We start from the raw sequence: 27,780 nt of genomic DNA, 5'->3' as shown, positions 1-27,780 counted from the left end.
TTAAATATTGATCAATCATTTATAAATAAATCTTTCCTATATTATTAAGAGGAGCTATTCCATAAATACAATAGTAGATACAACGAAATAAGGTACAATAATACAAACTTACATACAAGCTTGAGAAACAGCTATATTACAATAATTACGTATTTCAACAAATTATCTCATGAACAAGAGAGCAAGACAATCAAAGATTAAGAAATGGATAAGAGTGAACACTTAAATCGTCATCATAAAACCAATTACATGGTGTGACGGTAAACGTCGAATTAGCGCTAATAGCCTAACCTAGTGGCTGCCTGCGGGGGCAGCACTCACCGGTAGTCGAAAAATGTAATGAGGGAATTCGGCACGCGATGAGGCGGAACGCGCGCGATTGAAAACGAACCAGTGAAGGATCAGCCATCGACACGCTTAGCCGAAAGTGCAGAATCAGCTACAGATACACGAGCCAAAAGTTGAGGATTAGAACCCGATCGCAGAGCTGCGCTACCAAGACTCTTGACGTTTCCCGAGCTTTTCCGGAGTGCCGATACGAGCCGAGTCGGAGCTGCGACAACGGTTTCTCCGCCTGCCTGAAAAGCGTGTGTGTGAGAGTGCACGTGTGAGGAGTTTCGCCAGCGAGGGCGAAACCGAAAACGCGAGCTTCCTCGTATTAAAGACAGACTTTCCCGCAACGTGAGTGCGAACCGTTTTTTTCGTTCTTCGTACGACTGCAAAAAAAAGGTAAGCTGGCCAGCTTAATTTCGCGGTAGCGATATAATTGCTACACGACTAATCCCTCGATTCGACAAAAAGCGTGCATGTAACATCTCGGCAAACAAAGAGCGGCGAGCTATCCGACACTGCATGTTGTTGTCGTGCACGCGGCATGTAAACATAAACACGCGGGCCGAATACGATGTAATGTTAAGAGGTAATAAAAGTTCTCGTATGTGATATTAACAGTACTTTCGAAGTGTTCTTTTCGTATATGTAGATAGTTGGTTGACTGACACCCGTTCCCTCCTGCACTCCGATTTTCGTATTTAACATAGGTAATTACGCGCGCTTTTCGATACGATTACGCGGATAAATTAATTAAACGGTATTCACCCCGTTACAATGGATGATAAATTGAAGTGCAATCATCAAAATCTTTTGTTATAATAAAAGAACTGTAATGGAGATACAGATCATACATCGGAAGTCCACGAGGAGACTTTGTTTTCTAATAGTTTAATTTTAGATATTAGAAAATGCTTATGTGCTTATAGTATTGTAATGCGGTACATTACAAGGCCTTTTCTGGGTGCTGCATTATTTGCAACACCTCAGAAAGGCCATCCCCGTCCCTTGCCGCCCCGTAACCGGTTGAATAAAATAAAGACAAACTCGCCCTATATAGAATAATTACCCGTTTTTATGTCCGAACAACCACGCCGTAGATATGGGCAAAACAAACTCGTCAAACGCGATCCGACGGACACTCAAAGAACAGAGAGAAAAAAGGAGCGCACCACGGAAAAAGAGAGCGCATGCACACACTCACTCACATACACTCCCAACCACGTGTTGCCGACCGGCAAAAGAAAAATGGAAAACTTGACTGGGAAATGCAACGGAAATGCATGTTGATGACACATGCAGATCCGCTACACTCCCAGACACCAACACCAACACTCACGAGGCACTGACACTCCTGGGGCGAGCAGAAAATCGCCGATGAAGTGGCAGCCGGCAATCAGCTGTGTCGGGCTGCCGAACACCATCGGCGACATCCTGAGCGCCACACACAAGAATAACAGCAACCACACACACAAACACCCGGGAGAACATCACTGAACCGACACGGGAGCACCCCAGGAGGCGCTACACAAGGACACGAGGCGTACGCACTAGAAACTGAGCGGTCATCTTGAAGCGCCGAGACAGACTGAGAGCGAGCGAGCGAGACAGAGCGAGCGAAGTAGACTAAGTAAGAGCGCCGAGACAGACTGAGAGCGAGCGAGCGAGACAGAGCGAGCGAAGTAAACTAAGCAAGAGCGAGCGAGACAGACTGAGACAGAGCGAGCGAGACAGAGCGAGCGAAATAGACTAAACAAGAGCGAGCAAGACAGACGATACGAAATAATAAATAGAATAATATGCAAATGCGAAGATTAGGGCGCTACAAATGAAACGACGTATATTATAGACGTATTTATGACACATTAAAATTAAAATTATAATTGGAAAAGAATGAGCATGGAATAAATACCGAATTGTAAAATTCGCACGCGACCGACACCCCTATTAGGATAGCGAGCGACAACTACCCCATTAGGTTTAAATAATAAATTAACTGACTGAATTCGAACCTCTTACAAAATTCGCTAGTGACGTCACGACCAATGAGCAAATTAGAATAAAATTTGATTTCCGTCCGGATAGACAAATAGATAAGAGTAGGGGTAGATCTTTTCCGACAATTAATGATAGCTACCTTAGTGGGGAGTGAGAGAGGGTAAATAACGACGAAAGTAGGAGAGTTAAGGAGGGCGCTGTATCCTTCTAATTTCCATACGGACCAATGATAAAATATTTGAAGGGCGCTACCGATATCCGAATTAGCATACCGACCAATAATAACATTTCTTCTCGGAAAGAGGAGAAGAAAAGCGATCTTTGACCGCGATATGCCGATTCTCGTCCATTTTGCCACAGGATCTCTAGCTAGAAGGAGCATTCCTCAGATAATTTTGTCGCAGGACCATTTGCGCTAGACACCTTCTATTCTAGATAATTTCGTTCGCAGAAGCAACAAGGAAAAATCGTAAGTAGGCAAAATGCCATTCACTTATATTGATCGCGGAGTGCGGGAGTGAGATTTTTAGTGCCGTAGGTCGTTGCGACGCGTGGATCCGTCGACGCCGGTGCCTATCGAATCGCGCTCACCTTCCCGCCATTTCGCGGATTGTACGTGAGTGTTAGGTTTAAACGGATTAACAGCAGTGTTCGATTATTCGCGCTGACCTTTCGCCGTATGATATTTTATTGAGTATGCAGAAGTAGGTGAATAAGATCATTGATTAATTTCTTCGCGCTAATCCTTCGCTAACAATTTATTACGATATAGAATTAGCCGAATAGAATTATCGTGCTTACTTAATTGTGCTGACCTTCCCGCCATTTCGTAAACCGAAAGTGAGCGTTAGGATCAGACAAAGAAAATTCGTAATCTAGGATTCGCTCTGACCTTTCGCTAATAATTTATTGCGACATAGAATCGGCTGAATCAAATTACTGTGTTATTTAATTGTATTCACCTTTCCGCCATTTCGTAAACCGAGAGTGAGCGTTAAGATCAAACAAAAGAAAGTTCGTGATTTAGGATTCGCGCTGACCTTTCGCTAATAATTTATTACGAGAGTAGAATTAGCCCAATAGGATTACCGAACTTATTTAATTGTGCTGACCTTTTCGCCATTTCGTAAACCGAGCGTAAGCGGTAAGATCAGACAAGAAAAATTCGTGATTGAGTCGTTTGCGCTGACCTTTCCACCATCTTTGTTAATCGAAGACCGACCGGAAAATTGTTAACATTTCGATTAATTTGTACCCTTGCCATTTTATGATTATTCAGAGTTTTACCGACTCTATTCACTCCGACCTCTTACTTGTAAATTACTGGATACGTCAATAAAGTGATTAAGTATTTTATATAAAATTTACTGTGTTATCCTACCTCGATTGCATGCTAGTGATTTTTAGCCGCGAGCGGTTACATACGGGTATCGCCAATTCGCTATATTTCGGGTCCCACGATAGGTAATATACGCGTGAATTCGGACGGACTCACGACTTGAATTAAGGAGCCATCATCTGAGCTGCCAACATACCAATCAAGGAGACGTAGAAGGAGAAGAGTTGGACACCAAGGCCTGAATCGAGGATATCACGCGTATTCCCCGTCTGCCCACCCTGCGCAGTCGCCGTTAAGTAGATCCGGATACGCGACAACCTTACCGGCCTTACCCCCGACGATCGCCGTAACTAGCCGACGGTCTGGCGCCCTAAATAATCAGGGGTAGAGCCAAACAGGCCCTGTGGCGGAAGAAACTCGGAGCGCGGTTAAAACCCCCGAAATTCCCCGCCACAGTATGTGCAATTTATACCATAAAAGATAACGTAGAAAAATAAGAATATATAAGATAAAAAAGATGAAAACATTTAATAAGATAATTAAAATAGCAAATGTGTTTACTAAGTTATGGAATAGAATTTAATTTACATGATGGTACAGTAAAAATAAAACAAAACAAGAGACAATGACAACTTTGAGAAACCTAGCTACACGGATTTGAATAAAAAACGTTTTATTAATTCATCAAATTGACGTACGAGATACTACTAAAATAACATTAATAGTATAATATATAAAACTTTAAAAACAGTTTACGCTACCAGAGACAATTGCAGAGAATAATAATAAGACAAAATTAACACCATCAAGGACTACCCTGGGGAAAATAATACACAACTAAACTATTATTGAATGACCTATGGGATATAAACTACTTAGATAATAACAAAGCTTTACTTTATTTTAAGAAAGATAGAAGAAGCGCGCTAAATATCAGTAGTATTATAAAAAAAATATAAAAAGAGCGAACGATTTATAAGAAACCGTAAACTCGCAGTATATAATAAAATAATTCGATAGATCATTGAAGAAAACTGAAATTATTTCAAGTGCTCTAGGTATGAAATCTAACTGTCGAATGTAGTATTAGTTGGCACAATTGTTATTCTACTTTTATCCTTTTGTCTTAATTTAGTGAACTGATAATTGATTTCTTGAGACAACGTTGGGCTCACAGTTGACAATATTTCTTCAATTGTTCGTTCTCTATTTAGTAAATGTTTCTTCTTAGAATAGATCCAATACTTCAGACATACTATATAAAAAAAACATAGATAAAGTTTTATTTCATAAATAAAATATATGAATAAATAATGAATATTTATAACAAAGATTAATACCTGCTTTTCATTGCTTTGATCTCCTCATCAGTAATTTTTCTTCGAATATTCCCGTCAGCAATTTGCAACTGTGATTTCTTTTGTAAATATAGTTCAAAAATTTTTTTACCGTTCAAAGTTCGAGATAAATTTTCAATAAATGAAAACTCATTTATAGAATCACTTTTTAATATTTTTCCAAGCTTTGTATGGAACATGATGTGAATAACCTATATGAATGAATTCTATTTCCTATAAAGTAATTTGTTTCAAATGATATTCCAAATCAAGTAATAAAACCCTCAAATGTGTACATTGATCAAACCTTTCCAGTAATTTCATCGTTGGCATAAAAACGTTGAAACATGCTTAAATCATCAACAGATCTAGTACTTGAATCACTCCAATCCATGTCGTGGTAACGATCTTGGTCATAAAAGTTTTGTGCTGTATTGCTTCTGTTTGTGTTGAATTTCTTTCTGTGACTTCTGACTTTCTTTCTTCGTCTATGTACTACATTTTCGTCATCATTAGATTCATTATCTGAAGGGACCGCTCTGTGTCGTCTACGATATCTTTTATTACCACGTCTTGTATGCATGGATTGTTCTGAAATTTAATTTAATTACACGTTTTAATTACATTCAAATTCATATTTTTTCAATAATCGAATGTCAATTCATTATATATAAAGTAGAAACACCGTATTTGATATATGTTTTACCTAAATTGTCTGAATGATTATCATCGTAAACAATGTTTGGAGAACTCTGTATGAAGTGATAGTGAGTGGGTATCTTGGGAATGGCTCATTTAACCTTCTAGCTTGTAAAACCTCAAGGTCTGACGAACATTTTCCAGACTGACCGAGATGTAGATCATTATTATTCAACAATGTATGTTTTTTCTTTTGTAAGTCTGCCTCCTTCTGAAGTACTTGATTAGCCTGCTTTCCTTTTTTCTATAAAAATATGCCAATTGAAAATTTTTTATTTTTACATAATTTAGTAATTAGTTTATTTACATTTTTCTTTGATTTTTTCTTCACAGTTAAATCATTTTCATGTTTTTCTGAATGAGAATGTCTTCTAGAACTGTCATCATCATTTTCGGTTAAGAATGTATCAGATCTATCGCCACTATCGCTACTTGATACCATTGCACTGCACTCTTTTAAACCGCTATTATTGAATTTGATAATATTGACTCTATTTTTTAAATTTACAAATTTGAAATTCAATATTTGTTCAGCTATAAAATGAACAAAAATTAGATCATTATTCTAAACACGAATCATTAAAACAAAAATGAACTTACATCCTACATCTATCACTTGTATAGCTGAGTATTGGTGAACATGTGGAACTCGTGCTGAATATGGTTTGGCTGAGTCAACATCATTAAATTTCTCTGGTAGATTTAACTTAAATTCCTTGATGTAGTTTATTGGAATTATTTCTTTCTCATTTTTAGGTTTGTGCATTACTAATGCATGTGTAGATTTATTATAATAATCTATGCACCTTGTACATTCATCAAAGCCTTGAAAAAACGTTGATTATTACTAATAAAATTGTTCATACATCAGTTAAAAAAGTACACTTAAAAACTCAATTACTACGTATATAATAATGTAAATCTCAAAACTCACTTCCCAATTTTTAAATTTAAAGTTGTTGGTAATTTTCCTTGCTCTCAAATTGTCCTTTATATACTTGTAATGCATTGTATTCTAATCTGCTTTGTGGTTTATTCAACTCAAATTCTTTTACATTATCCACAGGCATTACTTGTAATAAATCTTGATCAATGAATCTTACTAAGACATTAGATATATCATTTTCAAGTTGATGAAGTTCAACTGTCCGTTCATCGTTATCTGAAAATTATAAAAACAAACTCATAGTTAACGATAAGATCACATTTTTCATAATCATGAAATTTATAGACAAATTTTTCATGCAGTTACCTCCTAACTCATGTATGAAAACTTAATCATAAACTCCTATGCTCTCAGTTTCAGCATGATAAATTTTATACTTATTAAACTGCAATTTGTGTCTTGGTTGATCAACATCTATGTCTTCGATGTTCGAAATAGGTACAATTTGCAGCTCTTGTAACTTGATTACATCCTCAAGTGCGTGAGATATGACTGTCTTCCCAGCAATGCTACTTTCTCTTTCCATATCTAGTTTATCTGAAACATTAAACCAAACAATAAAATGCAACTAAAATATAACATTCTTATGTAAATAATTATCTTATGTATCTTATGTAAATAAGTGCGCGCGCGTCAATAACATGCAGTGTCGGAGCGTTCGCACCTCTTTGTTCGTCGAGTTAATACATGCACACTTCTTACTGAGTACGAGAGGTTAGTTATTAGCAATCTTACAGGAAATCGCGATACCAAGCTGGCCAGCTTACCTTATCAACAGTCGCGCAGTCAACAAGAGAGGTAGAAAGTACCCGCACAGCGCACGCTAGTCTCGGGAATGGTATGTCTGCGGGCGAGGTATCTCGCGCTTTTCGGTTTCGCCCTCGATGGCGAAACCCTCCACTCACGCACGTTCACACACACTCGCTCTCGTTGAACCAAGGCACAGCTCTTCTCGATGAGTCCGTCAACTCGTCTCGGTACTCCCCAAAACTCGGGAAACATCTTTTTATCGCTCCCTGCAGCTAGACACTTGGATTGCTGATCCTCGACTAGTGCATTTATATTCGCGCGCGTTCTGTCCCGTCTCATACCGAATTCCCTTATTACATTTTCCCCCAACCGGTAGGTACTACCCTTGCGGATAGCCGCATGGTTGGGCTGATAGCGTTAATAAGACGTTTACCGTCACAGTCCCCATTCAGTCGAGACCTATGGGGTCCTAGACGATAGAATCATTAGCGCTATTCCTTTTGAGGTTAAGAGGGTAAAGGTCAATAAAAGGTCATGTTCCGCGTGGTATCTCATGTTTTTATTAGCTATAAATGGGGCCGCGGCCTTGCCCACAGGGGTAGGGACCATTCATCTCGATGGTCACTGGGTTATTTCCCGGCCTTTGTCATCCAATGGGGGGGCGTCCACGTGCCTTCCAGCTCAAATTCTCTTGGACCAGGTCGGAATGTTGTCTGACACGGGGGCAACTGTCCGTGTGGGTCACCCCGAGGTAGTAACACACGTTGCGCCCTTCCCACTGGGCGCGGGATAGGGCGCCCCGAGGGAGGCCTCGCTCCCTGGGGGTCAGTGGCAACCCGTCACGTCGGTTCGGGGCGGACCACAACGGTCTTTCGACCGGGGGGGTCCTCACCCGTGGACCCCACCACAATGTTTATGTGGATCGGTCCAGTAGCTTGACCCCCATTGCTGCCGTCCACATTCACCACGAGGTTTACCCCGCACATCCGTTAACCCCGACGCGTTATGGCTTCCGACCTGGCCTCCGGAGCCGCTGTTCTGACTCCGGCAGCTGGAGGCTGGATGGGGTCAGCAGGTGCGTTACCGACCGGGCCCTCGAGGACCTGGTGGTGACGGAGCTGAACCTCCTTCAGCGCTTGCGCGAACTGGCGCCGGCGGGACACCACCCTGCTCCAGTATTCCATATGACTGGGGTGGTGTCCCGCAGCCGTATACGCGTCGTATTCCGCGTACACGGCTCGTTGGAGAGCATTGAGGGTGGTCCAGCCTTGTTCAGCCTCCCTCAAGCCCTCCACTATCTCCTCCCAGGTTCGTTCGACAGGCGAGGATGCTTGGCTAGTGAACCTGGCGCGTCAGGTCGCATCGACGGAGGCTTCCTCCGTCTGGGTGCCCGTGGAGGTTGGTGAGGCTCTCATGAGTATGGCTCCCACTGGTGATCCGGGTAGCCGCGCAGCCTCCTCGCAGCACGTCGCCCTGCACTGTTGATGAGCGCTGGGGCTCTTCGTCCGTGACTTCCTCGATCACCACGGATGACGAACTCTGGTGAGCTCGTATCCGTGTTCGCTCCTCTTCCTCCCTTTTCTCGCCGAGGAGGTGCAGGGCAGCGTGCACGACTCCCTCGACGGCGGGATCTAGGTCCAGCCCAATGAGGGTGGCTGCCGCCTGCTCGAACTGTTCGTATAAAATCTTCATCTTGTAACAGTTCTACATGTCAATATCGGTAACCCCTTTCCTCCTGCACCGAAGGTGGGCGCCTGTTCCGCTGCCCAGGACCTTCGTCCCTGGGATCGAAGGTGGGGTCCTTTGCGTCGGTCTCCCAGGTCCTTCGTTCGCAGGGCCTCATGCATCAATGATCGGTGTGTTCGGTGGTCAACCCCTCTTCCTTTTCCTGACGACGAGAGGGGGGATATGTGGATTTTGTTGACGCGATGCGGTTCGAATGGTTAATGCGTTCTTGTGAAGTCGTCCTCGCGGCCGTTTTACCGCACTATTTGACGGGGCTATTGTCACGGTCTTGTCAAGGGGGTCGGAAGGGATGTAACGAGAGTGGCTCAAATGGTACGCGCTGTTGTTCCAGGGCGTGTCATTCTTGATAATGGCGGGTCCGTTTTCGCGTGGTGTCGCATCGCTCGCCATAGGCGGGACATTTGCCGCCTCGGATATCACGGTGGCAGGGGCGTCGTCGTCATCTCGTTGTCGGGTTTCATCTTCCGGCAAGGTCTCCTCCTGTCCATAATAAAGTTTGAGGTCTTTGGCGTTATAATATTTCGCCTGCCTAAGGGACTCGTCCGAAGCGATTTCACGAGCTTGCTGATTAACGAATCGGTTATTCTTCATATGTTCATTTCACTGTTCCATTCGAAGCAAATCTCCTTCTCGGGCTGCCAGCTCGTCCATTTACCTACGAAGGGTGTTCGGCGCTTCCGGTTGTCTGCCATATTTGAGCATGGCAGGGCTGGTTAACTGTGTAAGGCAGTGTTTAAGGCGAACGCGAGTTCAGGTAGTACTCGGTCCCATTCTTTGTGATTTCCGCGCAGGTACGAGGTTATCATCGTCTTCAGAGTTCTGTTAACTCGTTCGGGAGGGTTAGCCTGTGGGGTATAGGTCAGCGTAAAGGCCCGGTTTGTCCCTTGGTCTCTCAGGTACCCGTCTACAAGCTGGTTACGGAATTCGGTGCCATTATCGGACAGGAAAACCTTAGGCGCACCGAAACGCAGGATCACTCGTACCCGGAGTTCCTTCGCGATCGTCTTCCCATTGGCACTACGTATAGGTATGCACTAGACCCATCGCGTGAATAAGTCAATGAACACTAATACATATTCGTGCTCTCGAGGGCTCCTTGGAAAGGGTCCGACGATGTCGCCCGCTACCACTTGCCAAGGTGTGGACAACATCCGATCCCTCAAAAGTCCGCGCGGAAGTTGTTGTTCGACCTTACACTGCTGACAAATCTGACATTTTTGGACGTAATATTTGATGTCCGCGTACATCCCTGGCCAATAGTAGGATTGAACGACGCGGGCGAAGGTCTTCTCGCATCCCAAATGTCCCGCGGTCTCAAGGTCGTGGTTCTCGAACAGGACCGCCTTTCGGTCTTCCGGTAGCACGACAAGCTTCTAAGTGTCTTCGTACCCATATTCGCCTTGGTAGTCACAGCTTGGCTTTTGGTGATATATCACTTAGCCAACTTTATTCCAGTCCGGATAGTCTTCTGAGTTGTCCTCGACGCGCCGGAACTGTTCCGCGTACCAGCTTTTGTCCCCTGGCTTCGGCTGGTCCATTGCACTAACCTCAGCTTTCGTGGGCTCAAAAGCGCGTGATAACGCATCGGGCAATACGTTGTCGGCGCCCTTTCGATACTCGATCTCAAAAGTATGGCCTTGGAGTTGCAAGGCCCATCGGGCTAGACGTCCTATTAGGTTCTCCAGATTGTATAGCCATTTCAGACTGTTATGGTCCGTTACCACCTTGAATTGGTATGTCTCTATGTACGGGCAGAACTTCTGTATATCCCATACGACCGCCAAGCACTCGCGCTCCGTGGCAGAGTAATTTTGCTCCGCCAAGTTAAGGACTCTACTAGCGTACTCAATGATTCGGTCTCTGTCTCCTACTCTTTGGATCAGGACGGCGCCGATTCCCGTAGCGCTAGCATCTGTTTCCAACACATACTGCCCGTCGAGTTCCGGTAACCCGAGGTACGGTGCGGATATCATGAGTGCCTTAAGTTTGGCGAAGGTTTGTTCTTGGTCTGATCCCCACACATATTCGCATTTTTTCCCGTTAATTTCGTTAACGGTTGAGCGTGTGTGGCGAAGTCACTCAAGAATCGGCGGTACCATGAAGCAACCCCCAGGAAGGTGCACAGCTGTCGCACGTTTCCTGGTCGTCTAAACAACCTAACGAAATTCACTCCTAGGATACATTTATCGATGAGGGTTGGGAGGGTAGTTACTCTTGTCGGCATCGTCATATTCCCCACGGTGAACGGCAACATAGCGTGACCAACGATTGTTAACTTGCGACCATCTGGTAGTTCTGCCATACCGGCGTGGGTGGTATCGAACCTGATGCCGAGCACAGACGCTATCTGCAGAGCATTACTACCCATTGCTATGGTGGAAGCTCCCGGATCATAAAGAGCGCGTATTTGGAAGTCTCCTATTCTCACCGGTAGCCACCAGGGCTCTTCCTGTTCCGGGGAATATAGCGAAACAGATTCGGAGGCTCCACAGCCTTGCTCTTTACAGTCCATAGCGCTAGCCACTGTGCTCTCGCGTGGTAAAGTGACGCCACTTGTCGTTCGAACCATCTCGGTTCGGACTATCGGAGGTTCCATGGGAGTATCCCTTGACGGTTTATCTGCCGTTGCCAGCGCCCCCGAGGGCGTGTGCGATCCATTCGCTACCACCTCGGCTGGTCGAGGGTCTTGGGCTTTACTAACGTCAATACCCCCTTCCTCCGCGTTCACTTTAACGCCGCGTTCATCATTGGTGCCACCAGGAGACTTCTCGCTCTCGTCGCTCAACACGCTCGCTACTATCGGTACTGACTGTGTTGGCGAAGGCCGCGAGATCTCGTTTACGGGGTTTGTTTTAGGGAATGAAGGAGTGGGGTCAACCTCACCTAACCACTCCTTTCCTCGTTTCCCTTGTGACATTGGGAACAGTACTTTTTGCTGTACCGCAGTACTTGCTTCTTAGTGCGGTCCTCCGAGGTCGAGTTGTGCTTCATCCCTTCAGATATCTCCTTGAGAGATAATAACCCTTGGCTCAGTATATCGACAGGTGGAGCCTTCTTCTCGCCATCAACTGCCTCTAGGCTTGGACTAGGTGTCGCCCCCGGAAGCGTCGGTGTGTAGACGACCTGATAACGGTGCGTTACCTTCTCGAGCACTTTCTCCATGCGGTTCAACCTGTCGCTGACCTCCGGCTTATCGCTGGACATCGATGCCACTTTGCCCTTGCGGCCCTTGCCTCCATCAGTGCGAGGGTGGTATGCTAACTCCGAGCACAGAGTTGATAGTGGATCAGGTACCACCCCTTCTGCCTTCCTCTGGTTCAAGCTGTTTTGTGCCGCCGTGGCAAGCGCGTTCACGGTTCGTATGGAGCTTACTTCGGACCTCCGCACTTGGCCCTGAATGTCCGGGAGAAGGTTGGCGTGCAACAGGTCCAATTGGTAATCAGGCATCATCTCGGGGTTTAGCGGTTTCATCAGGTCCATTATGTTGGCGATGTAAACATTAACGGGTTCATCGGGGCCCTGATATCGGCTCTGAACCTCCCTCATCAGACGCTGTTGCTGTTGCACGCTAGTCCCGAACCATTCCCTTGCGTCCATCTCGAATTCGATGTAGGAAAGCCATTCCTCCTTCATCGCCTCGTACCAGGTGAGGGCGGAACCGACGAGTAGCTCCGATATCGTTAGGAGTATCTCGTCTTCCGTGAGTCCCGCGCCATTCCTCAAAATGTCCAGCCTAGACAGGAAGGTGTCAATACTCGCATTGCCCTCTCCTGAAAACTTCAGTTTCCATCCTCGGACAATGCGACCAACATCCCTTGTAGTCGACCAAGGGTTTGTTGTTTGCTGAGATGACCACGTGCTCGGCGGTTGGTTATTCACTTCAGCATTAACTCCACTGAGTTGATGCTGTCCACCCTCTCCGAAAGGAAGCGTCCGGCGGGGGGTCCTGCAGGTGGCCCCCGTGGGCTTCTGTCCGGATCCAGCTGGAGTACTTTGAGGTAACCGGTTGTCATAATGTCAGGTGAACGTATCTTGGAATGCGACGCTTCTACGCGTGTTCTCTTGGTGACGCATTTCGCTGGAATTATTCGCATTGTCTTGCTGTACATTTTTGTTTTCGGCATTTTCCAATGCGCTCATCCTGGCAGATAGGTCGTCCAGTTGGCTCTTGACATTGCTGCTGTTGTTATATATCTAGTCTAATACCTTCGTTAGACTGGACACATTCACTCTCAATGAATCTAGCAGCTCTAATTTCTTCTCATTTTCTCTGGACCGGAAAATGAGATCTTGAATTATCACAGCGAGTGCCGGCGGAAGTCGGAATTGGCTACCATCATCAGCCGTTATCGTTTATATATTTATTACTGCTCGAACTCTCGTCGTCGTCCAGGACATTTGTGATGTTTATCGCTGTTTCCTGAATCCGCGATATCTCCTCTGCACTTTGCATTAGCTAGGCTAGCGGGTGTTCTCCTTCTTCTTCGGATGCTGTGTGTTCCGCGCAGATGGATACAATAAGCTCTGAGCGCAGGGCTGCCCTTCTTGCTGGATTGCTGTGTTGGTTGTCGACTTCTATGAAGTCCCTCCGCAGAATAGTCGCTCAGGTGTCGAGAGCTTATTCCCGTTTTTCTTGAGCTCCAGGTGTTTGAGGTATTCGTTTATTTCCTCGTCTCGGAGCGTTAATACCCAGTCTTCGACTTCTTTCTGAGTGCAGTCCATTGTCATCTGTTTGTTATGTCGCGACTAATTTTTACACAAATTTACACGCTTGTTTGACGGATGATGCGAATGCGAGTGCTATATTTAATGTTTATAAGAAAACACGCAAAAATTCAGACTTTACTAGCCGACGAAAGGCTCAACAAAGGACATTTAATGTTGTGCTAGCCAAAAGACTCTTTGCTCGCTATTGCGCAATATAATGAGCCTGCTTATCAGGCGCACTAACTGTTTGTTAGCGCGGCTGTGTTGGTTAGTATCTAAATTAATATAGCGAGCGTCTATATGCGTAGTCACCAATAACCGCAGTTAGCAATATTCGAAAAATACATTTACTTTAAGACAACACGTTACCAAAGAAAACTATTGATTTGAGTTTCTTTTGTTTGAATGTTGCCGGTGTTAGTTTTCCCCGGGCAACGGGTACAATATTGTAGACCTGCGGCAACTTTCAAAACCTATTGGTGTTTACGCTATGGCTCGCTAAGAGTCGTTCGGTCGTACTTGCACGCGCTTACAACGACTGTTTACAAATTATCGATGCGGCGGGCATTCGCAAACTAACTTATAGAGAAGCGATGTTTACTATGTGGCTTTTAACTCAAAGTGTGCACAACAACACTTTGATTGCCACCTGAGTTGCTTGTTGACTGAGCGCAAGGTCAATGTTTAGAACCGGCGTTTTGAACAATTATAAACGCTGTAGGTTCTTTTACGTTGGGCGCCATGTAACGGGGTCAGTGCTCCGTCTTTTTATTTATACGCGCGATCACGTCGAAGAGCTCGCAGGAGTGTCGGAATGTTCAAACTCGTCAACCGGAGAGCAGGAGGGAACGGGAGTCAGTCAACCAACCTTCTACCGGCGAAAAATAATAACATCAAAATTATAATCAGTATCACATGCGAGATCGTTTATATTCCCTTTTCTCTACAATATACTCGGCCCGCGTTTTTATGTTTACAAAGCGCACGCTCGTCAATAACATGCAGTGTCGGAGCGATCGCACCTCTTTGTTCGTCGAGTTAATACATGCACGCTTCTTACTGAGTACGAGAGGTTAGTTATTAGCAATCTTACAGGAAATCGCGATACCAAGCTGGCCAGCTTACCTTATCAACAGTCGCGCAGTCAACAAGAGAGGTAGAAAGTACCCGCACAGCGTACGCTAGTCTCGGGAATGGTATGTCTGCGGGCGAGGTATCTCGCGCTTTTCGGTTTCGCCCTCGATGACGAAACCCTCTACTCACGCACGTTCACACACTCGCTCTCGTTGAACCAAGGCGCAGCTCTTCTCGATGAGTCCGTCAACTCGTCTCGGTACTCCCCAAAACTCGGGAAACATCTTTTTATCGCTCCCTGCAGCTAGATACTCGGATTGATGATCCTCGACTAGTTCATTTATATTCGCGCGCGTTCTGTCCCGTCTCGTACCGAATTCCCTTATTACATTTTCCCCTAACCGGTAGGTGCTGCCCTGGCGGGCAGCCGTATGATTGGGCTGATAGCGCTAATTGGACGTTTACCGTCACAGAAGAAATATATAAAATATGTGAAACTATTCACAATTAAATATTGCCATATGACTGATATTATTGTTGAATTTTGTAGTACAACAAGTGTATTTAAATAATTTATCAAAACGTACGTTTTTATAGTATTTGTCATGTAAAGACTGTTTTAATAATTAAACACCAATTTGAATTTAAGCTGATAGCTATGAATTTGGAAAAAGAACATTAGAAAATATGCTGTACTAACTTCCTGAAGCAAGTATATGAACCTTTTCTTCTACATGCTCTTTCTTAAGCAATACTGAATATAAAACATTTTGCTGAAAATCCTGTTAGTGCAGGGGTACAGACAAATCTTGAATTGCATTTATTTTGATGATAAAAAAATTATCTTTGTCTACTGAATACACCAGGGCTTGAGAGAAACGCTCTAGTTCCTTGTCAATATTCATACTCATGTTGAATTCATCTATACTGTCTATAATTATTTATTGCCTCAATATTTTAACACATAGACATTTTTTAACAAAACATTACCTGTATGATGTAATCAATCTACAAAAAATTGTCCTACAAATCACAACTCATACACTACGACTTTTACTATCATTATGACTTTTACTATCCACGAAATTAGAGGTTAAGGTTAAGGTAGATATACATACATATATATCGGATAGGCAGTATACGCAAAAATTGTCCATTATGCAGACGACAGATTGTGGCGCGTTTTCGTGAAGACGAAAGGTTTTAATTAGAATAGAATAAAAACACGTTGAGAATGTAATTTCAACAGTGCAAATATGTTTCTGTGAAAACGAGCCTGACAATTGTGGCCAAACTTTAACCCCGAAAACAAATTACAATGCAGTATAATGGTAAAGTCTAACGTCTCTGTCTGGCAATCTTCTCTGGTATAAAAAAATATCATTTTTCTAGTATTCATGTATGGCAATGATACGGATTAGCTATTAATTCATTACCAAGTTTTCAATCATTACAACTGAATCCCTTGGTAAGTTATCTTTATGAATAAAGCTATACACAAATTAAGCAATAACAATTTATTAATTTGTACACAAACATTCAATAAAGCATTTTTATTGTTGTAGATTTTGTATTTGTGTAAGCGACTGCTCAACTGCACCTCAAATATTCAAATATATTTCTATCAAAACTTTATCATATTTGTCTGTTGACAATACTATTCTAATATGAGAATTATATATATGAGCCAAAACAGTATAAACTGAAGTGAGTACCATACTTAACTTACTAGTTCATTATGTCTGCGAAGCATATTTATCAATTTTTGTTAATTGATTTTTAGGTGATGACTTACAATTATACGTAACATCTACTGTTTGAGACCAATATTGCTATGTTGCTGACCAATAATAGCTGAACTGTTTTGAGAAAACATCAGTAATAGAATTTTATTCTCACCTTTGAATTGTTAAAAGCCAAATCGCTAAGATTTTTGTATAACACTTTCAATTTATACTTTGAAAATTATAGCTTCAAGTAAGCGTGGTCCTTACAAGAAGTATTTTGAGACAGGCGATGTACAACGGTTAACTAGGTATGATCATAAAAAGAGAAAACTAAAAGAAAGGGGCTCCGAAAGTAGTTCTAGCAGTTGTGATAGGAAGGTATAACTTACACACACATATATATACAGGGTGGGCCATTTTAAGTGGATCAGTAGGTTTTCTCGGAAACGTATCAGGTAGTATAGGAACACTCATGAAGCTATTCAACATTTTACACAAAAATTCGAAACCAACAGTTGGTAAACTGAAGTGGGTACAGTAATGTTTAAAAGCGCGTAACATTTCTGCTTAAGTAGCAACTAACTTAACGGGTATAATTTTATCTAACTCGTCTTTTTCCAATTTCTTCTTGAGTTCGAAAAATTGTTCCTATTCAGACTGTTTCCAAAATTCTTCTGCCTCCGAATCAAAATAATGAAATGCAAGGTCCTATACATTTTTCATATAACTTCAATCATCAACCTATATTAAATGTTGAATACTTTATTGTAAATATATTAGACTAAATATGTTAGTTTAATATTGTAAATATATTAGACTTTGAATAGACATTGATAACATATGTAATATTTTAAGTAAAACTGATTTAAAACATTATTTCTACAATATTTGTTGTGGACATATATATTTCAATTAATTATCATATCGAAATTAAAAAAGTTTTGAAGTTGGGCATACAATTATCTCGATCAATAAGATTCATTTAGTATATTAATATACTTTGAAACCTGAAAATATAAAAACAATTTCTTTCTATTTATTTTATACATGTGTGAAAATCCATTACATTTGTAACACTCCAGACAATCAATATTAATAACACACACACACACATATATACATATATATTTGTGCTATCTAAAAACAGCTTAGTCATTTATTATGTAATATTTTTATAGGAATTAGATAGCTCTAAAGGATATACCTATTAACTGCACACGCTTAACAATATTGGAAGTAACCATAAAAGAATATTTCCAGATGAGCTGGAGAAATATAATTGTATTCAAGAATAGGATCATGTGTCAATAGAAATGAATCAAGCACAATTTGCTGAACAATATGACCTAGAAGAATACGAAAAATTTTTACCTATGAGTATCAGACTCGGCACTTCTATGGTGAGTATATTTTGTCAGTTTTCAGTTATCGTACGAGTATATGCAAGTGGTCTATTTCAAAAAAATTAAAGTCGGTTATTATTGACTGGTCAAAACGTACTTGCTACAAAAAATTATTTATTAGCAGATAATTTTGAAGAGACTTAACCGTGTAATTTTGACTCCCATTTTTCTGTATTTATAACACAGGCCGACAAAAAATTTTACCAAGAACCCGAGTATAGTTTTCCGAAGGTTTTTTGCGCGCTGAATCCGAATCCGAGGTCAGAATTACTCTGGTGGCTCCGGTTTTCGAGATATCCTAACCTTAAAGTGCAAAAAACGCGATTTTTGCCTATATTTGAGATTATGTAGCAAAGAAAAGAAATTTTTTTTCAAAAAACTGTATACATCAAATTAAAGTATGAGTTTTCTTCTTTCAAATGCCGTTGAGTATGCTCGGATATCTTTTTTTTTCACGAAGTTACACAAATTTGAAAATTTCAAATTTTATGAATTTAAAAAGCACCACACCATTCAGCACAAGCTATCTAACAAGTAACCATATTAAAGAGCCACTCACCAATTTAAACCAAACTTGGAAATATGACAAAACACTAAAAAATATTGTGAGCATCGTGCTTCTATTTACAAAATCCTCTCTTACGGGTAGAAACCACCCCTGCCAACCCCTAAACAGGCTCACCCATATAACCCTGGGTAGAGCAAGTTTAATTAACTGCTTTTCGATAAAAAAACTCATTTTCCAATCACAGGTATGCGTACTAATCTCGACCTAGATAAGCCTCATCCCCAAATACCTGCTGAACCCTTTAAAACCACCCCTACCAACACCTAAGCAGGCACACCCACATGACCCTGGGTAGAGCAAGATTAATCAACTGCTTTTTGGTAAAAAAAACTCATTCTCGGGGGTTTTGGAAACCTTTCAAGTTACTATTTTTCGAGCGAAATATTGATTTCAAAAAAATATCCTCCACCATTTTGAATTCGCTATCTGGCGTTCGCCATCTTGGATTTGAAAAAACGAAATTTTGGTAGTATATTCGAACTCAGCGACCTCGAAAACCCCCGAGTACTAATTTCCAACCAAAAATATGCTAATTCTATGATTTTCATCCACCATCTTAAATCTGCCATCTTGGATTTTCAAAAATGAAAATTCTGACTGTAGATTCGTATTCAGCGACCTCGAAAACCCCCGAGTAAGAAATTTTAAGCCAGAATAGTCAATAGAAAAATGTATGCCGAAAAGGGTTAAAAGCCACCCCTATCTACCCCTTGCAGGCTTATATACGTAACCCTAGTTACACCAAGTTTAATTAAATCCTTTTTGATGAAAAAATTAATTTTTTAATCACAAATAGACATACACATCTTAACCTGGATATGCCTTATCCCTGTATACATGTACAACCCATAAAAACCCTTGGGCAGGCTAATCATAGAACCCTGGGTAAGCTATTTTAATCATGTGAAATTCGATGAAGGAATTAATCACAGATAGACATACGCAGCTTATTTTGGTACAAGAAAAACAAGGTGTGTAATTATTTACAGGGATAACTCCTAAGATCAGAAATTTAATAAAATAAAATCATCAAATATCAGGAGTGAAAACATAAGAATTTTTTATATACGCAGCTTATTTTTTGTACGCGGTTGGGAGGGCTGGTTTTAAAGGGTTGAGGAGGTATTTGGGGATGAGGCCTATCTAGATCATATTAGTACGCATACCTGTGATTAGAAAATGAGTTTTTTTATCAAAAAGCAGTTAATTAAACTTGCTCTACCCAGGATTATGTGGGTGAGCCTGTTTAGGGGTTGGCAGGGGTGGTTTCTACCCGTAAGAGAGCATTTTGTAAATAGAAGCACGATGCTCACAATATTTTTTAGTGTTTTGTCATATTTCCAAGTTTGGTTTAAATTGGTGAGTGGCTCTTTAATATGGTTACTTGTTAGATAGCTTGGGCTGAATGGTGTGGTGCTTTTTAAATTCATAAAATTTGAAATTTTCAAATTTGTGTAACTTCGAGAAAAAAAGAGATATCCGAGCATACTCAACGGCATTTGAAAGAAGAAAACTCATACTTTAATTTGATGTATACAGTTTTTTGAAAAAAAATTTCTTTTCTTTGCTACATAACCTCGAATATAGGCAAAAATCGCGTTTTTTGCACTTTAAGGTTAGGATATCTCGAAAACCGGAGCCACCAGAGTAATTCTGACCTCGGATTCGGATTCAGCGCGCAAAAAACCTTCGGAAAACTATACTCGGGTTCTTGGTAAAATATTTTTGTCAAATTCTGTCGGCCTGTGTAATTATTAACAACCCGATAATCCCGTACATATATACTAAACTAATAAAAATAGACATTATTAATATTGATTGTCTGGAATGTTACAAAAGTAATGGATTTTCACACATGTATAAAATAAATAGAAAGAAATAGTTTCTATATTTTCAGGTTTCAAAGTATATTAATATACTAAATGAATCTTATTGATAGAAATAATTGTATGCCCAACTTCAAAACTTTTTTAATTTCGATATGATAATTAATTGAAATACATATGTTCACAACAAATATTGTAGAAATATTGTTTTAAATCAGTTTTACTTAAAATGAACAGGAATAATTTTTCGAACTCAAGAAGAAATTGGAAAAAGACGAGTTAGATAAAATTATACCCGTTAAGTTAGTTGCTACTCAAGCAGAAATATTACGCGCTTTTAAACATTACTGTACCCACTTCAGTTTACCAACTGTTGGATTCGAATTTTTGTGTAAAATGTTGAATAGCTTCATGGGTGTTCCTATACTACCTGATACTCATTATAACATCGATAAATTATCAAGATCCGACGATAGCAGAGAATTCCATGCGGTTTGTCCCAAATGCGAAATATATCTTAGGCCTTTTAACAGTACTGAACAGACTGTACATTGTGATCAATGTCAAACTAGCATATCTGTGAAGGGAAATAATGTTGGCTTTATGGCCCATTCAAATAATTTTAAATGAACTCACTCCTAATGCACGCTCAAGTGATACTATAACTGCAGCTTTATGGTTTGGGAAAAAGCCAAACATGAATATTTTTGCCAAAACTTTTGCTAAAAATATTAATGTTTTGAATGTACAAGGGATACCCTGTAAAATTGCTAGTAATTCAAAAAAAATAAAGTTATATCCAATATGTTTATGAGCAGATGCGGTAGCGCGTGCGCCATTACAGGGTTCAATTTAACGGATACTTTGGATGTGCTTGGTGTTATCACCCTGGCATTCCAGTTAAAAAGAAAAAAAAGAAAGTGGTGAAATACCCTCTAATTGATTATGTACCAGATAAGCGTTCGCTTCCGGATACATTGAAGCTCATGGAAAATCTTTCCGAAATAAAAACACGATCTAAAGAAATGCGTGGAGTAATATCAGTGTCTCCTTTAATTCATTTATTATACTACGACATCATCAATGGGTTTGTCGTCAATGACTTGCATTGCGTTTTTTTAGGAAATGAACGAAAATTTGGACATTCGTGGTGGGACGAGTCTGGCGTACCTCATTCATTAAAAAATAAAATAAAAAAGATAGATGATATTTTATTAAAAATTCAAACTGCCAATCAGATAAGCCGTATACACGTATGCTAAGAAAGCGAAAAAACTAGAAAGCAAAAGAATGGGAAAATTGGCTATCTTCATTCTACCTATTCTAAGATGTATACCTGGTTTTGAAAAATATGAGCAACACTGGCAATTGTTGGTTGAAGCCATACACATTTTGAAGTAAACGCGGATAAGTACAGATGACCTTACTTGGACTAGTAAATACTTGAAAGAATTCGTTGCAGACACTGAAAAACTTTATGGACAAAGCGCTATAACGTAGAATGTACATCAGCTATTGCATTTGGCTGAAAGCGTGCTCAATTGGGGACCCATTCCATTTCATAGTGGATACCCATTTGAATCCGGTAATGGAAAAATTCTAAAAATGATCAAATCTACAAAATAAGTGCTACATCAGATTTTCCGTAAAATAGAATACGAAAATAGTTGAATAATATAGGAAGAGTATATTTCCAAAAATGAAAATTCACCGGTTACAAAATTTCTTTCCCGCTTAAAAAATATATGTACCTAAAATCTATTAAAATTGGAGAAAATAGATACATTGGAAAGTCATTCCATACTCAAGCAAAATGGGTTAAATAACGCAATCTGAACGAAAATGTCACAAAATTATATGAAAGACTGTTGAAAAATGACTGTATTTTTGCTTCATGCAAAAACGAAGAATTGAGACTGAAGAATTGAACTAAAACTGGTGTATTTCTGAAAGTTCATGAACTTCATAAACTTTTATAGTTCATTCACTTTTTATAGTCGACATAAGGTCCGAAATCGAATATACGCTATGTAACTATATTAAAGCTGAAAATGTGTTAGACAATTGTAATAAAATTAAAAAAATTGTAGAGATTGACAAAGAGCTTATTGATATTAATACGACAGTCATTAAGAAAATTGCAATGTGTATTATAACACCGTTAGATGATTATATTTCCGCGGTGCCAAATATGCTGCATTATTGAAGACGCTCTTTTCTAACACTCAAGTTAAAAAGTTTATTTTCCTAAAAATCTTCTGTTAATAATTGTTATAATGATAAATTGTAAATATATTCACAATTCACACTAATAATATATATTCATTTTCACTTAAGAAAGTATTGAATATATTGTATAAAACCTGAATAATTAACCTGTACTGTTTACAATTAACTATTAAAAAAAAATTATGTCTTATCATGTTACTTTTGGATTCAATTAATTTTGGATAATACTGCACACATTTTGTACCTAATATATATATATATATAATATGTATAAAATATATACAGAATAAGTACATATTTTGTACATATTATATACATATTTTGCTCATATTTTACACGAATACATGTACAAATTATGTACGAAATGTGTACGATTATTTCAGGTGGGAAAGTAGCTGTTGACGACATAATCTTCGCAGCTTGTCGTATTTGTGACTCAACTTTCCAACACACAACAATATTTCCACCCTATAAAGTTACCTGTGCTATCAGTCTCACTTATCCTGCAAGACTTAGAAACACAGAAAAAATTATTTTCGCAAGAAACACGAATGCAATTGTGGGATATATTACAATTGCAAGATCAATGCTTATCAGATACTGGTAAAGAAGAAATTTTTCAACATAGTAATACTTACCTGCCTACGTAATCTAGTGATGCTATACTACTGGATCATGAGCAGGCATCACATTATTAGTTATAGTTAGTTATATTTAGTTTTATTTATAAACCAGATCACCGAATAGGAATTTATTGTATCGGATAGCTTACATGTTAGATGAAATGTATGTGTACACGAATTGCGGTTGTCTCATTTAAGCATAAATACTATATAGTAATAATAATAATAAATAAATAAGTAAATAAAGTAACCTACAAATTTTTATTGCAGTCTGCATTTCTATAGGTAAAATAGCATATATAAAGTTGACGCAGTTATGGGACGAATTATTTTCGCACATGTAGTGCTTTATTTGAATGCAAATTGCATATGGTTGCAAAATTAATATCGTACACTAAGATATTAATGTTCTTTAATACAAAAATATTATTTTCAATATTATAATTTCATTTAACTTATTTTTTAAATTATGTACTTACTTCTATACTGTGAACATGTAATGTGTCAAATACTTCTGTTCTATAAACATGGTTTCGCAATTTTATTGGTTTCTTTTTAAGTGTACATGTTTCGTTTTCTTTCATTTTGAAAAAGGTGACAAAAATGTAGTATTAGAAGTTAATGCTAATAATTTCGATGTATGCAGCTAATATAAATTGAAAGTGAATATTAGGGTATTGATTATAAACAATAGTAGAAAATCCACTTCATACTTTAGTTCAAAAAGATTATAATAATACAAGAGATGACAATAAAACTAGTAAGACAGTCTCACATCGATCAATTGTAAACCAAGATTAATTTCGAACACTGTCCTCATTCGCTCATTTTCAGAACACATTATACTAAATTAGACCAAATTTTTTGTTTGTTAAATTTTAATCAAAAATCTTTAATATGTAAACTTACCTTGATTAATATTTTATATTCCAGATGACTAGTTAATCAATAAATTTAAAAATTTTATAATTATACATTTTTTTAAATAAATGTGTAGGATATCTTAAAGTATACATGATAAAGAAGAATGAAACAGATAAATATACTGCCAGTCACATACTTCTACAATTTCGTCTCCAGAGAAAAATCGGTAAAATTATTAAGCTTACAATATTTTACAAAATTCAATTTTTGACAAAGAAAAATTCAAGCGACAGAATATTTTCTTCCCAGAGCTACTCAACGGTATATCAAACAAGAATTTAATGTTGAAATTTCTAAAATTCCATGTCTATCATGGTCCGTCTTTGATTTCAAGAAATCGGACAAACATTTGAAGAATAGTATATAATACTTCTTTCCAAATATGCCTTATTTAAATCATTAATTGAAACATTTGTTCACAACAACGATCATTGTTTTCACTAAATAATACTTCTTTTCGAATTTTCATATTTTAATAAATTTAAATGATCGAAATCAATTTTTGGAAATAAATATTCAATTTCTTTATGCTAAAATTAAAAACAATTTTTGTTGGAACAATAAATTTTAACTTTTTTCACTTTGATCCGATCGTTTGTGCAACGCAATGTCCACAGTCTCCAGTTTCGAAAATTTTCTTAATTCCCATCTTCACTATCATATTTATGTTCCATTGTACGTTTGCTGCTTTGGCCATTTTCGTCGCCGTCTCTTGTATGAGCCATAGCAGTTCAGTCAAGCCTCGTGTGTTGTTTCTTGTTATGAGTGTTCGTCCTGTCGTCTGTTCTTGACTGTCAGCGGCAGAGGCGTAGCTCACCCCACTGCCGCCGATTATTATTATTCTTATGATTATTGTAATATTATTATTATTATTATTATTAATTATTTATACCATTTACTAGTACTTTCAAAATCTTTTAAGACGAATTGATTTTAATATCAAATCGGAAAAATATAAGCAACATTTTTTTTAACAGCTTTCTCCAGTTACAATTCGTTTTTATTAGTCGATAAAGATTATATTAGTGTTCAATAATGATTAATATAATCATAGATTACTCTAAATAACTGTTGATAACCTTACTAAAATATTTTTCTTTATAAGTAACATTTGTCAATAAATATATTTGTTCAATAAATTTTTAATAATTCTTCAGTTAAGTTCAAGCTTAAAAATTCCAGCATTAGTTTCAACGATGAATAGAATTATTTTAAATATATATTTCCATCATTAATCACACAGGCCAAGAAAATCTAGACACGTGAATAGGTGTATCAGAAGGCTTTTGATGGGCTGAATCCAAATCCGGAGTCAGAATTCGTCCATAACCTCTGGTTCTCAAGATATCCAAACCTAAAAGTAACAAAAACACTATTTCTGGCTAAAATTGAAGGTTACATAATATTTTGGATACATTTTTTTTCTCCAAGCCGGAAAGACTACCTTAAAATGTAATTCTGACACTTTAGAACACTTTTTTCAGATCTCAAAAATCATTTTTTTTTTAATGTCATTATTTCAATTAAAATACCAGTATTTGAAGTTTAGTATTTTAGTAATTTCGAGAGACTTTAAATGCCAGGAATTCTTACTCCACCTTTTTTGAATCTGAAAAAACTGAACCTGCAAGCAAGTGATCCATATATATTCCACTGGCAGTAACATTGAACCCTCACAACCAGATTTCCTTTACCTAAATGCCCTGTAATTTGTATGGCAATAACCCTCGACCCGTACAATCTAATTTCCTTTATTCACGAGCTTCATAACCTCCATGTCAATAACGCTGGATCCTCAAAGCCCAATTTCGTTAACCCACAGATCCTGTAACCTGCACAGTAACAACCTTTGACCCTCACAACTCAATTTTCTCGAAATAATTACAGAACTTTAAACAATGATATCTCAATAAAAAAAAAGATTTTTTAGATCTGGAAAAAGGATTTCAAAGGAAAAAAGTTACACTTTAAGGTGGTATTGCGGTTTGGAAAAAAAAATTTATTCAAGGTGTGATGTAATCTCTAAATTATCCAAAAACACTGTTTTTGGCACTTTTAGGTTCGGATATCTTGAGAACCAGAGGTGATGGACAAATTCGAACTCCCGATTTGTATTCAGCGCACCAAAAGCCTTCGGATGCACCTAGTCACGTGTCTAGATTTTTCCAATTTGTAATGTTGTTGCTTTGTGTTACGTATGTCATCATAACTATCTTTAGATGAAAGAATCTCGAATAAATTGTTGTATGACTTGAATCGTATATTACAACTCAAAGCCAGGAAGTTGGATTTCCCGGATTACGTGGTTTGACACTCGAGGCGAAGCCGAGAGCTTTGGTGAACGCCGTCCAGGGTATCCAACTTTCTGCCCATGGGTCGTATACTATTTTTCTTGGTCCCATCGAAAGTATATTAAATAATTATATGTATTTAAATGAAAAATCGCGTTGTTGGCTGCTGCTAGCTCGTGTTTCGTTATATATCACAATTGGATTTTTGTGGTCTGCGTCAGTGCACCCTCCTGGTTAACTCGCATACTACTCGACTTTGCGGCCGTGAATACTCGGTCAGCTGATTCTACGTTTTTGAATGCCCACCTACTTTTGCAAAACCTAGGTAAAGCCGAGGTTTTGCTGGTCGGGGCGGACATTCGAAAATACACCAAAGAAGTATAAAATATGACAATATCAAATTTTTAAAAAAGTAATAATATGTGATAATATCAAACATTTATGTATTATTTTTTTTTTTACATTTGCAAATAGTAATATTAAAAATACATTTGTTAAGTGTACATTCATCAAATTTCAAATTTTGATTAAAATTAGAATTAATATTATTCTAATTTCCGTCTTGCTGTTCTGTTTCTTCAGATGTTTTTCTTTTTTTATCTGAAGGTCATTGCGAAGTCACTTTTTAATTAAAAATTATCATTACTGGTGGCTTTGTAAAAAATAACTTATTTCCTCTTGAAACTAAAAGTTTTTTTTTTATTTTCATCATGTATAACTATTTTTTTTGAGTTGGCAAAGACAATTTTTGGATCTAAAAATAATGTAATTTATAAATAAAAATTAGTAGTTTAATTATGTACTCTTATTAGCATAATTAAAATTTGTAAGCACACCTGAAGTTGACTGAAAATCGTTCTCAATGAATGATCAGAAAAATCTGACTAATTTAATTAGAAGTTGCGACGGTAGTCGATTTGATTAATCGATCCGTTCGCGATTTGGTACACTCACGATGCTAGAGCGAACGACTAACAAGGCAACCACCCCAACCCGACCTCACCGATTTACATGATTTTGGGATATGTTGTAGTACTTGAAAAAAAATTAGATACGTGTTTTTTTTTATAGGCCCATAAGGGTTTGTAAGGGGTCAAATCCACCCTGAAATTCAACCCTTAAAATCAGTTTTTTTAATATTTCTCAGTATCAAATGAATATTTTTCAGTAAACTCAAAGTTAAAAAATTTCTTATAAAAAGGCGCTTTTAGGAACATAACATTTATACCGAAGGGTTGCAAACCCTTTTTAATAGGGGTAAAT

The 27,780-nt window shown here is 38.8% G+C and overlaps 1 protein-coding gene across 1 annotated transcript in view; it reads right to left on the bottom strand.

Moving 5' to 3' along the window:
- Positions 1-24,071, bottom strand: part of LOC131673221 (nitric oxide synthase-like) — a 1,857,253-nt gene extending 1,833,182 nt beyond the window's left edge. The window contains exon 1 of the mRNA XM_058951052.1: positions 23,782-24,071. Within this exon, the coding sequence (XP_058807035.1) occupies positions 23,782-23,886 (105 nt within the window). The 5' untranslated portion in view covers positions 23,887-24,071. The remainder of the gene's footprint in view (positions 1-23,781) is intronic.
- Between the last annotated feature and the right edge of the window lie 3,709 nt (positions 24,072-27,780).

Source organism: Phymastichus coffea, unplaced genomic scaffold, assembly GCF_024137745.1.
Source record: "Phymastichus coffea isolate CEN01 unplaced genomic scaffold, Cenicafe_Pcof_1.1 PCOF00013, whole genome shotgun sequence".
Taxonomy (NCBI): domain Eukaryota; kingdom Metazoa; phylum Arthropoda; class Insecta; order Hymenoptera; family Eulophidae; genus Phymastichus; species Phymastichus coffea.
Note: the sequence above shows the minus strand (reverse complement) of the source record. Positions and strands in the feature narration are given on the sequence as shown.